Raw genomic sequence first — 14,844 nt, forward strand, 5'->3', positions numbered from 1 at the left:
GGAAGGTGGCGTGGGTGTGTGCGGGGTCCCAACGTGCGCCAGGGGCCGTCTCGTCCCGCCCCCACCCCCAGGTAAGGGGAGACAGGGGCGGTCAGTGCCGGGGCTCGCACCCTGTCTCATCTGCCATCAGCTGGCTGCCCTCCCGCCCCCAAGAGAGGCTGCTCCCGTCCTGGCTTCAGACCCCTGGGGGGCACGGGAGGGTCATCCCCCTGTCACACACACACTCACAGCCTGACATAGCTTTTATAAATAAGTTTAATGATAGTTGTTCATGTAAGTTCACTGATAAAAATCTCGGAATGTAGCTCCTCTGTAAACAATTCCAGTTAATTGGATGTGGCGGTCATTGATTCCTGCAGCCTCATAAAGTGCTTCATACATAAACCAACTCGCACAAAGCAAGAGAGAAGGCCTCAGACGCAGGGCCACCCTGAGCCCCAGCGGCCGAGGCCCGTCCACGGCCTCGTCCCCCCTCCGCGGCTTCGCCCAGCAACTAGGCCGTGGCTGAGTCACACTGAGTCCGCCCGACACAGGCTGCAGGGGCGTGGCCTGAAGGCACAGCCCGCGGTGGCCGGGGAGGGCCGTGGAGCTCCCACCGGGGCCACGGAACCGGTGTCCTTTAATGGGTCGTGGCCAGGCTCTCCCCAGGGGCAAGGAAAGCTGGGACAGCAGGAAGGACGCAGAGGGCGGAAGGACGCAAAGGGCGTTGGGGACCCTGACCTGGGAGCAGCCTCGCCTGCAGCAAACACTGACCAGAAAGCCCGCACCCAGCAGCAGCCCAGGGCTGGGGGCGGAGGGTCCGGGGAAAAGCCGCCTCCGTGACCAGCTGCCAGCAGGGGGACACAGCCTGCCCCCCTCGACCCCCAGCCTTCCGACACTGCCTCTCCTGGGGTGAGGACGACACAGGCTAAAAATGCCCCCGACCCCACCCCCGCAGCCCCTGAAGAAGTGTGTGCTCCCAGTGTCCACGTGGGAGCCAGTCCTCCAGCAGGGGTCACCCGGAACAGCATCTCAAGACTGCTGCCAGAACTCGCCCCGGTGCCCTGTGTGGGGAGACACCCCCCCGAACTGTGCCGCTGGCCCAGGACCTCGGGGCCCTTAGCTTGCACCATGGGCCCTGGGGCAGGGCCTCCACCTCGGGGCAGGGACGGCAGACGCCTGCGGTCATGCTCTGCTGCTCCAGTGGACACGGCGCCCGGGGACCGGCCTGCAGGGCAGCACAGAGCCTCTCAGGGTGGTGGGCACCCATTTCCATGATGATCAAAACGCAGACGACAGCCACAGAGGAACAAATGGCACGGACGGCCCCTCCTCGTCTGCTGGGGACTGGCCAGTCCAGCTCAGGAAGGCACACGCGTCCACTGTGGGGGGCTCAGACCAGGGCGCAGTCGCCTCCCCGCACCCCCGAGGCTGCTCTGGGGGCACCGGCAGGACCCACGTGTGGCGGGCCCAGGCCAAGGCAGGACACGCGGCATCCTGAACCAGACGTGCGTCAGCTTGTCAGGGATGCCTGCCTGGCCCTGCGTGCAGACCTCAGACGGAGGGCAGCCCCAAACCAGGCACACATTCCTGGGAGACCCTCAGGAGCCCTGCCCTGCAGTCACCCTGCTCCGAGCGCCCTCCGAGCAGAGAGCCGTGAGGGGTGGGGGGCAGGCGGGTCCAGAGCAGAAACACCCTGCTGGGCTCAGACACCCGGCCTGAGAGAGCTAGAGGGAGGCTGGAAGGGGAGCCCGTTGCTCTGAAGACGAGAAATCAGCAGACACGCCCGCGCCCTACTGCACGGCCAGCTTCGGCCCGCCCAAGAAGGGACGGCGGCCGTCTGAACCTGGACAGACCCACGGCGGAGGCACCAGCTCCCGAGCCTCCAGACACCGCAGTTCCTCTGTCTCCCCCACCCCAGCCCGGCGGGCACACACATGCGAGCACGGAGGCAGGCACACGCACGCCAGGGCCACCAGGCTGCTCCTCGGGGAACGTGGGGGAAAGCGCTCCAGGGACTGACGTGCTCCCAGCACCAGGCTGACGGCCACAGCACGGTCAGGACGGGCAGGGCTGCGGGCCACCATGCACAGCCCGCGTGGCCCCGGCCTCGCTCCCCGAGAGGGGGGGGAGCCGCAGCTACTCGGCCCCCCGGCCCCTCTGAGCCCCTCCACAGGGGGCTGTAGCCCGACACGCTGGCCCTCGGGGTGGGGGCAGGCACCGACCGAGGGAATCAAACAGGGACACACCGTTCGGAAAGAGGCTTTAGTGAGGGCGCCAAGCTGTCTCTGAGCCCTCCGGGCACTAGTGAGCAGACAGGCCGTCCTGGGGGGGCCTCGGGGGGGCCGGGGCGCCGTGCGGTCCCACGAAGAGGCAGCGCAGCTTGGGCTGCAGGTCGTTCCACACCTTGCTCATCTGCGGGAGGAGAGGGGCGGGCCAGCTGGGGGGGCGGCCGGGGACACGCAGCACAGGCACCCGTGTCCGAGGCCCCAGAGCGGCCGGAGGGTGGGCAGTGGGCTTCCCAGCCCTGCCTGCAGTGCCCCACAGGGGCCGCGGGGGCTGCTTCCTCCGCCCCTGCGCATGAACAGACGCGTACAGGACGCCCCGCAGGCACGCTAAGAAACTTTAGCACCGGGACGCTGCCTCTAACAGCTCTGCAGTGAGGCTGAAACCAAAGGAACGCAGAAACAGAGCAAGAGCCGGGCGGCCGCGCCGTGGCTCCCAGGCCCTGCGGTGGCCTGCAGGGGTAGGGCCGTGGGCGTGGGCAGGAGGGGAGCCGTGCAGCGAGGGGGCTCTGAGACGGGCACTGGGGAGAGCGGCTCAGGGGCTGCCGAGAGCAGGGCGAGGGGTCTCTGAGACGGGCACTGGGGAGAGCGGCTCAGGGGCTGCCGAGAGCAGGGCGAGGGGGCTCTGAGACGGGCACTGGGGAGAGCGGCTCAGGGGCTGCCGAGAACAGGGCGAGGGGGCTCTGAGACGGGCACTGGGGAGAGCGGCTCAGGGGCTGCCGAGAACAGGGCGAGGGGGCTCTGAGACGGGCACTGCGGCAGAGCGGCTCAGGGGCTGCCCTGCTCTCAGGGCACGTGGCACGTGCCATGAGTCCAGTCCCCAAGTTTGCAGACGGGGGACCGAGTCACCCCCGGAGGAGAAACGCAGAGCCACGTCAGGCGACATGCCCGCCTTCTGCCTGACACCCGGCGGTCCCCCAGCCGCCCAGACCCGCCTGTGAGGTCTAACCACCGTGCAGCTCTGCCCCCGCCCAAGCGCCCTGCTGCTGCCTCAGCCGCACATGCAGTTCCCAAACTGTGCCTGAGGGTGCCCTGGGCACCTCAGCGAACTCCAGGGAGTTCTATGGGAACTATGGGAAACGGGCAAAGGAAGCTCCGCGCTGGTCACAGAACACGGGGACCACTGCTGTGAGCCTGTCTGGAGCCAAGAGCTGACAACCGGGACGGGTGGGAAGGGACTTCGGCCTCCGACCACTGTGAGCACCGCGGTGCTGAGAAAGCCAAGAACCCGCTTCAGACCGCGCAGCCAGGCTGCCTCAGGCTGCAGGGTCCCCTCGTGGCACGGCGCCGCCCACCCCCCAACCCCCCACCCCGGCCCAGCAGACCCTCCACAGGAAGCTGGCGGAGCCCATCCCACCCCTCAGAGCGACACTCCACCTCTGCTCTCATCCCAGCTTCTGTGCCCTCCGCCTCTGACCTTCCCTGGAGCTCCTCCTGAGGCCAGGGACCCCTTCCCCTGCGCCCCGCGTGCCCAGCCCTGCGCCCCGTCCCTGCAACTTCGAGGACAGCCTCACGGGTCTCCCCGGCTACCAGGAGACCGGAGAGCCCGGCAAGAGCGGTGTCAAGTCCCGGTGCCCTGCCCGCCCGCCCGCCCAGGTCACTCGTCAAGGTCAGCTGGGCTGCCGCTTCAGGAAGGCGGGCGCCCACCGGCCCGGACGGGCGGCTGTGGGGGACCCACCTCCTTGTGCCCTTGGATCTGGGAGTTGACGAAGGCCCCGAGGATGTGGGAGGTGAGCGGCAGGTACACGTGCACCAGCTGCGTCTCCTGGTGCAGGCAGTACAGCGAGAAGTGACTGCGGAGCTCCATGGTCTGGATCACGTTCTCCTGCTGCAGAGCAGAGAGCCGCCTGGCGCCTGGCCCGGCACGCCCGGGAGAGGGCCCCCATCCTGGCCGGCCCGAGCCCTGCCTCCGGGTCACAGCGCCCCTGTCACTGGTGCACGGGCGCCAGGGTCCGGCAGCTCACGGAGCCCCCACGGGACGGCGGGGAGGATGGCAGGCCCGGCCGGCAGGGTGCAGCGGCCCCCGCCAGCCCACCCCCACGCCTTGGGGACGCACCTGCACGATACGGGACTCCAGCTGCTCCATGGACTCGGGCTCGCGGCTCTGCACGGCGGCGCTCACCATCTGCCGCTTCATCAGGCTGTACTTGTGCAGCGCCCGCTGGTGCTTGTGCAGCACGCCCTTCTCGTGCCGCTCGCACAGGTCCTGGGGGCGGGGGGCGGGCAGGGCTCCAGCGGGGGCCTCTCCTCTTGGACAGCCAACCCGCACCCCGCTCTGCACGCTCGGTGGTTGCGGGAGGAACGGCTGGAGCGGCGAGGGGCTCACGGTGCAAATCAGCACCACCAGGGCCCCGCGGGGACACGTGAGTGCCTGGCCAGCTCCGGACCACACACCGTGAACTGACCTTCCCCAGAGAGCCGGCGTGCCTCCAGCAGCAAGACCAGACAGGCTCCAGAAGGAAGACGCCCCGGCATCTCCCCGGGGCCCCAGGATAACCTAGTCAGAGGCCTTGTGGGCACAGGAGCCGCAGAATCACAGGCTGCAGCTGCAGAGGCCACTCAGCGGCCACCCCAGGATTCCCTTCTAGAACCTTCCCCACCAGGGCCGGGGCAGCTCCCTGAGCTCAGCACCAAGGCTTCACAGGGAGTTACCCTGCCACCGAAGGTCAGCAAGCCGCCCCAGCCCCGAGCTGAGATCTGACTTCCTGCAACCTCCACCGGCTAAAAGAGCTGGCATCCCTCTGCGCTGCGGCAGACCCTCGCGTGTTTACGGAGACGACAGTCACACTCACACACATAGGGTTAGCCTGCCGGGGCCACACCCTCCAGGGAGCCTGCAGGAGGCCCGTCCACCCTCCACAGCCCTGGCCTCAGGCTCTTGTCCCATCCCCCCCAGCCACGCCCCTGAAAGGTCACAGCATGTTTTCAAGGCTCTGTGCCCGAGCAAGCAGCCGCGAGACTCACTTTGTAGGACTGCAACAAGTCCAGGAAGAGGTTCAGCTTCTCCACCACGTCGTTCTCCTCCTGTTTGCCCTGGAAAACACGGGTCAGGTGGGCCAACACTGCCCGAGCACACAGCTTGGCCACACGGGCACCCCGCGCTCCTGACCGGCAGGGGCACGGGAGAAGGGAGGCTCCTCCCGGGTGTGTGGCGGAGGTGGCTCCTACACACAGCATTCACTGCCAAGTCCCGGCTCTGGTCCCGATGCTTTGCAAGACCCTAAACCACCAGCACACGTGCCTTTAAAAAAAGCTGTCGCTGCGGAAGAAATCTCACCTTGAGTCTCACCTGTCTGGCTGGGACACAGTTATCAGGTCTCCCAGCTGGTCTGGGGAGAATAAAACCGGGACATATGAAAACGGAATCGAGAACGAGCCCTCCAAGGTCTCCACTTGCACAGCAAGCGGGAAATGGAACCCTGGCCCAGAAGGTGACAGTCCTGACGGGCCACCTGTCCACTTGGGTTCGGTTAAAGCTACGTTAATTTTACCCCAACACAGAAACCACCGAAGGCACTGAGGAGCGCTCAGGATGCCTGCAGACGTGACGGCATGTGAGAGGGATCCGAGAGCCTCAGAGGCAAACTACAAACCTCGCCCCACCGGAGGCCACACGCCCCGCCCCTCAGGGCAGAAGCCGCATCCACTTCTGGATCAGAGACCCCGGCAACGTCGGGGTCAGTGCTCCCACCTGCTCCGTGTGCCCCCCGGTAACCTGTCCAAGAGGGGCTGTGGGCCAAGGCCTGGGCCCCAGCTTCGTTCATACTGACTGACCTCTCAGTAGAGGGTAGAAGCTGGTCCAGCCCTCTCATTTCTTATCGTGGAGAGAAAGACCTGGGGACCAGTGCTGGGTGAGGTCCCTGCTGAGACTCGGGCCGGCGCAGAGCAGGCTGCGGGAGCGTGCCCCGTCTACACCCAGCCAGCCCTCTGACGCCACGTTCTCGGTTCCCCCTCACACCCAGAGATGGGCCAGCCCAGCGCCAACTCCAGGAGACGCGGACATCGCCCAGCACTCAGCTTCTGAAGGGAACCCACGGGCAGGGCGACCGCGGAGAAAGAAAACCCAGGACTTTCCACACCAGGAACACAGTTAGATTCCGGCTCCAACACTCAGAGCCGTGCGGGCTGCTGAGCGCCCACCTGGAGCTGGAAAAGCCCCGGATCTGCCCGTCGCTGACTCACTACTAGGGAGCTTCGGGCTGCTGCCGGGCAGCAAGGCCTCCACACGGACAGCGTTTCAGTGCATTTAAACCACCCACCAGCGGCCTAAAGCCCATTTTCCCAAGAGCCAGGAAGCACACTCTCATCCCGAAACTCATGTAACAGTTTTACAGCCTAAGAGCACCCAGATGCACCTCTCTTTTCCCTCTGACTGCAAATGAATCCCCAGCGACACGATTCTCTGCGGAGTTCTGTTATGCAAGAAACACTGCCCGCAGGACAGAAGCGCTTCCTGAAGTTAACTGGCGTCCAGGGTGAGACCTGGGTAGGGCCTCTGGGGTGCTGGGAGCCCGGTTCTCTGATGAGTTACCAAGTGGCCGAATGCCACCTGCCAGGACAGCAACACAGGAGCTGCCTGTGCACTCTGGGCGCCCTGGCAAGTGCAAGGTTACGGCTTCAAGGTCAGGGCAGCCCCTCACAGTCTCGGCAAAGCCAGCTCTCCGGGGCCAGGACCCAGTGTGTCCCCAGAACAGCAGCCCTCAAGGGCGTGAACCTCTCTCAGGAGCCACCCGGAACAGATGGGGACGTGCAGAGCCACCCGGACAGCCACGGTGCCCTCACACGGGACTCAGAGCCCTGATGTCCCCCTCAGGAGGAGACACCCCGTGCACCACGGCACAGGATGTCCCTGGGGACAGGCGCCTCGGGGGGCACATCCACTCACCTGCTGTGCGGCCTTGTCAGCCAGCAGCGCGAACTCCACGGACAGGCCTTTCAGCGCCTGTTTGAGGGACCCCCATGTGCTACTGTTCAGCGAGGCCCAGGAGGGGAGTGGGGTCGTGTCAGACCCTAGAGCACTGAGGGAAGAGGAAACCCTCAGGGGAAGAGACACACAGGCCCGGAAGCCGGGCAAGCAGCCAACCCGACACCCCACTTCCCAACACCATGCCCCCACCGGGGCGCCCTGCGCATCTCCTAACCAAGACCCCCACTGCTCAAAGAGCAGGCGCCCAGGGCATCTGTAAAAAAGGTGGGACCTCTGCCCAGTGGGATCTGAACCACATAGGTGAGACCCAGGCTGGAGGTTCACGGGTTCTGGGGAGAGGCACGGGGGCAGCACTGGCTGGAGGCCAGGCCACTCCTCCAGGGCAGTGGGAGCATGACCAGCCCCCGGCGGCCTCTCCCAGACCAGACGAACCTCTTCTCAGGTCTGATCCGGACAACGGAGTGGGGCAGAGGAGAGGGAGCCTACGCTCAGGACCCGACACTCTGCCCACACTCTCCAGCCTTTTCCTTTCTTCTGAGTATGATGCCCTGTCTCCGCAGCCCTTTCCTTCCTTCTTTGGGGTGCACGGGTCAGAATGAGGGTCATCACAGTAAACGGGCTTGCTCCTCCAAGCCTGCCACCTAAGTCTAAGGCCCCTCCCCACAAAAGCAACCCCGCGGAGCCAACCAGGGTCACCTGCCTCAGCTCCTTCCCGAATATGAGAAGGTCTGCGGCGTTGTCGATGGCCCGTGACACCATCCGCTCGGCCCGATCACGGAGCTTGTGAAAGCTGTTGTAGATGTTTCGAATGAGCTCGCGGCTCATGGCGAACTGGGTCTGGATGTCGGCCGGGAGGAAGTCCTGACGGGGCGGGAGGCAGGGACGGTCGTCACCAGACGGGACAGCCATCCAGGAGATGACTGACAGGAGAAGCAGCAGCTCCGTCCACCGAGCAGGCGACCAAGCCTAGACCCCAGACCCAGGTGACCTAGCAGCCAGCCCAGGAACCTACCTGGACCTCCCCTCCTGTCCACAGAACAGTCCTCAAGCCCGACATGAGTGCGCTTCCTGACTACGCACCAGGCATGCCTCTGGGTTTCCTCATTTGTTCCCCAAGACTGATTTCTCACCCACTTTAATATTAACTACCCATTAACACTAACTAACATTAACTACACAGCACTTGGAAAACAAAGAGTTCAGGGAATAACGTCTGCAAAAGTAGCTTAAGAAACAATCACCGAAAAAGCTACCAAATAGCTACTTTCATCCTTTTGAGAAAAGGATCAGATGAACTAAACTTGAAAATAAACCAGTGCAGCCATCAGTTGCCTTATTTCCAAAGAGCAGACGACCAAGTGCACGCCCACCTGAGCCACGGAATGCCTGGGGACATGCCGTGAGTGCCCGCAGCCGGGCGCTGCGGCCAGAGGGGGCCGAGTCACACACAGGCTCAGCTGCCAAGACACCGGGACCTTGGCCAGCAGCAGCCTCCATTTCCTCGTCTGTAAAATGGGCCTGGCACCCGCTGTGCTTCAGATCAACTGGAACAAGCGTTAAGTGAGGAAAACACGCGACACATCCCAGAACAGTCTGGCGCTCAGAGAAAAACCAACTGTGAGCCCTGCTGCTGCGCTGGGGGAAGAGCATCAGAATCAGGTGAGTACCTTGGCCCGAGCCGCCAGCCTGCAGTTCATGAACTCGTCTCCCAGACACTGAGCAGATTCCTTCAACTTGTTCTGCACGTCCTGCAAGTGGGGAGAGAGAAACCCTTGACCCTCAGCCGGCCGCAGAGAGGTGGGCAGGAGACCATCCGAGTCACTGGAAGACAGAGCACAGCGTCTGCCCCAGTGCTCTCCTTCAGCGAAGCGGCACACGGCGCCAAGGAGGTCCGGGGGACACCCTGTCTGTGGAGGGGCGAGGGGTCCCCTGACCTCCCCGGCTCCCCTGAGCCACATGGCTCCCACCTCCCAGCACTTTCCTCGTCTGCAATCAAGATACCTGTTCCACAGAAGCCGGTCCAGCCCCAGGGTTCAAAAGACCCACCCTCCCCACTCAGGGGCAGGAGATCACAGCAAGCATGCCCTGAACGTCTGGAACGGGTCCCACAAAAGGGGCCGACGGACAAGCACCCCAGAGGGGAGGCCGCAGGATCTCTAGGGTCAGTGGCCCCTCTGGCCTCTGGGGAGTGTGTGCTAAGACAGGAGGTCAGGCGCGTGGGGAATCCACCTCCACGGCTCTGGGCCTGCGGCCGTGCCGTCCACTCCAGCGCAGGAAGTCCCCCCGGGGCCCCCTCCACCCATGCCCATGAGGAGAGGGTCCACAGGGAACCCCCAGTGCCAGAGAAGGACTTGGGCCTGGCACGCGGGGCCGCCAAGGCAGCGCCTCCTCCACTGGGAGCGGGGCTGTGGCCCGGCTTCCTGCTGGACCGGATCGGCCAATGGCAGCTTGAGGGGGACGCGGCCGCCCTGACACCTCCCCAGAGTCACGGGCTCGCAGAGCCCACGCCACCCGGGACACATGTCCAGCCGAAGCTCTGCGGACAGCACAGAGTCCACCCTGGCCTTTCCTAAGTGCGCACACATCCACACTGGAGGCCGCTGGCCCGCCGGCCAACCCCCAGCCGCGGAGCCCCCTCCCGCGGAGCAGCTTCAAACCTCCCGGGCCTGCCGAGAAGCCACAGCTCCACCCCGGCCCGCCCACAGGCGCGACCCGACACCTCCCACGCGACCCGGGGAGACAGCCCTGCTCGTGGCTGTCCCGTGGAAACAGAACGCATCGGGGCCAAACCAGGGGAGTAAGCAGACAGAACGAAATGAAACCACATAATAACGAGAGCCAGGGCACTCCAGGTTCCCCCCAGGTCCCCCGGGGTACTCACGGGGCCGCTGAAGGACAGGAACAGCTTGAGGATCGTGTCCTCAGAGAAGGGCGGGTGCCGGGCCACCAAGTTGATGAAGCGCTTCAGCGCCCGCCTCCGGGCCTCGATGAACTCCCTGTCGGCTGGCGGAAGGACACTGGTGACCGTGGGCCCGGGCACAGCCCCCTAGGCTGGCGCTCAGGGCCCAGCGCCTCCCACATAGACGGCCCCCCAGCCTCACTTCCAGCCGGGGGCACCGGCCACAGACCACGGGCTGTGGGAGAAGGCGGGCACCCCCGACCCCACGCCCTGCCCCCAGGCACACACTTGGGCCAGGTTAGCTGTGAGGAGAACCAGAGCCCAGCGGCCTCAGCCAGCAGCGTCTGACCCCTCACCTCAGGGCTTGCAGACGCCACTGCGACCCCTTTCCGCTGTTTCTATGAGAGAGCGGGTTCTGCTAAACTCACACTCATTCAACCTGATTCTTCCGTCCACATCACTTCCTGCTCTCTCACAAGCACAAACTCCCCCACTAGCGTTGAGCGTTTTCACTTTGAGGGAGGGAAAAAAGTGAAAGCGTGCAATGACGCACTGAGGGTGTTTCAATCCGACCACAAATGGAAACGATGTCTTTTTTTTTAAGTTATAATATTTTGAGAAAGATCTTTGCTTTACACAGCAGTATAAATTATATATTACATACTGTGTGCACGCATGCTCAGTCACGTCTGACTCTCTGTGACCCCATGAACTGTAGCCCACCAGGCTCCTCTGTCCATGCAACTTTCCAGGCAAGAATACTGGAGTAGGTTGCCATTTCCTCCTCCATGAAAACCATATTTTAAGTATCACTTGGGGGAACTCGCTGGCGATCCAGTGGTTAAGACCCCGAGTTTCCACTTCAGGGGCACCGGTTCGATCCCTGGTCAGAGAGCTAAGATCCCACATGCCATGCGGCATGGCCGAACAAAGGATTCAAATTCTAAATCACTGGAGGAAACCTGGGTCAGGATGGCCCTGCGAAGCCCACACGGTCACAAAGGCTTGGCACAGGGCCCAGCCTTCAAGGTCCCCGCACGCCCCGCGACCCCCGGGCCCCCGCACACCCAGCAGTTACCTCCCAGCATCCTCTTGGGCGGCAGGGCAGGCACCATGCGGTACGGGAACTTGTGCAGCAGCGTCTCGTGGAAGACCACGAAGTCGTTGTAGCGGCGGTACACGCAGGACTTGAAGCGCTGCGGGAAGAGGGCGCAGAGCTCAGAGTTTTCGTCAGACACCTCCACCTTCACCACTTCCCCTGACCTGCTCTTCCCGCCACTAAACAGGACACAGGGAAACAGCATGATAAAATTCCCTACGTTCTCTCATCAGGCCTTTTCCTAAGGGGGGATCCCACACGTCCTTGATGGACGGAGATAGAACCTTTAAACGCTGAACAGCTCTAACTGTGCACTTAATTAACCTATTGCTCTGGATCTTCTGTCAGATGCAAGCCTCTTTACAGGAGTTTTCAAGCCCACGGCAGCATCTCCCACACGTGGGTGTCACGTGAGGACGGTGTTCAAGGCCTGGCTTCAGCACGCGCTCTCCCGCAGCACTGACACAAGCAGCCTCCTGAAGGAGACCGACTGCTGAAAGCAGCTCGAACCCTGAGTACAAGACCGAGACACGGGGGCTTGCGGCTCAGACGAAACCGCCAGCAGAGTCCACCAGGAGCCCGCCCGGGAAAATCCTGCCGGCCCCACAGGACAAGCACCCCGACCAGAGTAACCCTGTGGGGCCAAACGCAAGCGCTCACACGAGACCCAGGCACCCAACACGTCCCTGTAATCACGGATTACCATCACCGAGAGTGGAGGAAGTCGGAGACGGTGACAGGCTGTGTGAGGCCAACAAGAGGACGCTCGGGAGAAGACAAAGCTGTGGAGCCAGAGAGAGACCAGTGGTGCCCGGGGTCGGGGCGGGGGGCGGGTGGAGCGTGGAGGGACGACATGGGGGGCTTTCGGGGCAGAGAAGCAACAGCAGCGGACCACACCCTGAGGACACACGTCGGCGAGAGTGACTCTCGGGGGGCCCGGGGACGCGGCGACAAGGACGCGTCCACGCAGGCTCACCAGCTGTAACAACGCTCCATCTGCCGGGGGTGCTGACTGGGGGTGGGGAACACGGGCAATCTGTTCCCTGCCCCCTCAGTCCTGCTGTGAACCTAAAAACACATTTAACTTTTGGAACCCTTAACAGAAGGGGAAAAGTGAAGCGGTGATGGATTTTATTTTCTTGGGCTCCAAAATCACTGCAGATGGTGACTGCAGCCATGAAATTAAAGACACTTGCTCCTTGGAAAACTATGACCAACGTAGACAGCATATTAAAAAGCAAAGACATCACTTTACCAACAAAAGTCAGTATAGTCAAAGCTACGGTTCTTCCAGCAGTCATGTATGATGTGAGAGCTGGACCACAATGAAGGCTGAACGCTGAAGAACTGATGTTTTTTTAACTGTGTTGCTGGAGAAGACTTTGAGAGTCCCCTTGAACTGCAAGGAGATCAAATCCATCAATCCTAAAAGAAATCAACCCTGAATATTCATCGGAAGAACTGATGCTGAAGCTGAAGCTCCAATACTTGGCTCACCTGATGAGAAGAGCCAACTGACTAGAAAAGACCTTGATGCTGGGAAAGACTGAAGGTGGGAGGAGAAGGGGGCAACAGAGGATGAGATGGCTGCATGGCATCACCGACTCAATGGACGTGAGTCTGAGTGACCTCCAGGAGGCAGTGAAGGGCAAGGAAGCCTGGCGTGCCACAGTCCACGGGGTCGCAAAGAGCTGGACACAACTTACTGACCGAGAATGACAGCCCATAGGCTGTAAGATACACAGCACAGCCACGCGCCTGCGAGCCCGCCTCCGCTGGGCCCCGTCCCGCCTCTGCACTGACTCTGACTCCAGCAAGTGTGCAAGCAGCGGGCACAGCCTGGCGAGTCCCCCCCCCTCCTGCCCCGAGGTCCCAACCTTAGCAGGCTCATGTCTTTGCCCACATTTCAGGAGGTAACCGGGACAGACTGGCCTCCTGCTGAAAACGCTCACTACGAGGCCATCGACTGACTTAAGGGACGGGTCGTTTAACAAGGCCGAAGACAAGGCCGCTGTCCTAGTAGGGCGGCATGTCACACACGCAGGAGCCCGGCCCACGGCTGACGCGGCCCCAGGGGAGGCACCGAGGCCTCCACCCCCACTGCAGCCGCAGATGCCAGGGGGCGGTGGTGCCCGCCAGCAACGCTGCCCTCTAAACAAGGGAGGGCCTCCTTCCCTCACTGACCTCAGCCGCCTCCCTCAGCAGCGAGCGGCGCTGACCAGTGTCAGAGCAAAGTTTAGTTCCAGGCTCCCCTCGTTGTGGCTTCAAAACACAGTGAGGCAAAAATGCTGCGATCCTTAACTTCCACGGAACAGCCGTCCGCCACGGGGAACTTGCTCCCACACTCACACGTGCCTTTCTGCCTGGACGACGATCGTGACGCTCCCTCGGCCTGAGCCCTCCAGGGCTGCGACCCGAGTCTGTAACCCGGCTGGCTCTCAGTGCTGAGGGGGCCACTCTGACCCTACGAGATCTCCCCTGCTCCCCCCACCACACACACACACACAAACACACACACACACACACCTGCTCTTAGTTCACCAATGACTTAATCCCCAGGATAAAGAATAAAAGCTCCTATCAAAACACGTCTAACTGAACTGAGGACAGGCAAAAGATGAAAGACCAACGCTGCTTGCGCCAGTGGGCAGCCCGCGCACGGCCATGGGGCCAGGTGCCTGGCACCCGACTCGCTCTGACCTTGGGGCGCCACTGACGGGGACGCAGCACCCTCTAGGGATGAGCCCCTCACTCCAGTCCCGCCCGCGCACTTGATCTGCGGCGCGGGGTCCACAGTCTTCTCCCCAGGGACTGCCCAGCACCGCAGGACTGCCCAGGGCCAGCTCATCTGGGCTCCAGAGACAGCTAAGCGTCCTGAGAGGCAGGATCCCAGGGCCCGGGGATGGTGAGGGCGGGCGGGCGCCTGGGGCGGGGGAGCAGCAAGCCAGAGCAGGACGCAGGGGCACGCGCAGGGGGTCCTCCCTGCACTTCCCCCCGCTCCCTCCCCCAGGCCCGCAGGTACCTGGCTGGACACCTCATACTCCACGTGCTTCAGGAACAGGCCTTTCTTCTCGGGGACGAGCTCCACCTGCACGGCATCCCTGGCCAGCAGCTCCTGCAGAGTCAGCGACAGCAGCAGCGGGTTCCCCGGCGGCACCTGCATCTGACCGGCGTCCGGGGCCCTGGGCTCGCTGACCGGGGGCACTGGCGAGTCTACAGAGAGAAGGTGAGCAGCTCAGCCCGGAGGCCACCCGCCACCCCCACCTGCTGGCTCAGCACGTGGACTCCAGCCACGTCACCCGGCCAAGCCCAGTCCCGGCCCAGGTCAGGCTCATTCGTCCGGGCCGGGCGTCCACTCGGGGCCGGTCCTCCCCTCATAAAGCTGCAGGCCGTGACTCAGCACGTACACCCCCACATCCAGGACAGGGCGGGTCTAGTTTCCACCTGGGCAGAGGAAAAGGCATGCTTCCAAGTTACACGCAAAAAAGATTTTTCCTTTCCTCCGGGGTCAAGTAAAGGGTTAAAAGAAAAGAAACAGGCCTACTTCTCCATGAGCGGGCACGTCCACAGTCAGTGCACGCTGCCTTCTTGCCAGCCCAGTCACCCTGATGTGTAAAAACCGGCACGGCTGCTTGAGCCAGGTGCCTGTTGAGTT

General features: G+C 63.1%; 1 protein-coding gene across 1 annotated transcript in view; it reads right to left on the minus strand.

Annotated features, from left to right (window-relative positions):
* Window positions 1-237: 237 nt before the first annotated feature.
* The window catches only part of SNX8 (sorting nexin 8), a 40,807-nt gene continuing 26,200 nt past the window's right edge, over window positions 238-14,844 (minus strand). The window contains exons 2-11 of the mRNA XM_027527260.1: window positions 14,212-14,402; window positions 11,169-11,286; window positions 10,073-10,194; window positions 8,859-8,939; window positions 7,892-8,052; window positions 7,150-7,282; window positions 5,229-5,297; window positions 4,321-4,470; window positions 3,943-4,092; window positions 238-2,394 (exon numbers count right to left, since the gene is read on the minus strand). Of these exons, the coding sequence (XP_027383061.1) occupies window positions 2,284-2,394; window positions 3,943-4,092; window positions 4,321-4,470; window positions 5,229-5,297; window positions 7,150-7,282; window positions 7,892-8,052; window positions 8,859-8,939; window positions 10,073-10,194; window positions 11,169-11,286; window positions 14,212-14,402 (1,286 nt within the window). The 3' untranslated portion in view covers window positions 238-2,283. The remainder of the gene's footprint in view (window positions 2,395-3,942; window positions 4,093-4,320; window positions 4,471-5,228; window positions 5,298-7,149; window positions 7,283-7,891; window positions 8,053-8,858; window positions 8,940-10,072; window positions 10,195-11,168; window positions 11,287-14,211; window positions 14,403-14,844) is intronic.

Source organism: Bos indicus x Bos taurus, chromosome 25 (assembly GCF_003369695.1).
Source record: "Bos indicus x Bos taurus breed Angus x Brahman F1 hybrid chromosome 25, Bos_hybrid_MaternalHap_v2.0, whole genome shotgun sequence".
Taxonomy (NCBI): domain Eukaryota; kingdom Metazoa; phylum Chordata; class Mammalia; order Artiodactyla; family Bovidae; genus Bos; species Bos indicus x Bos taurus.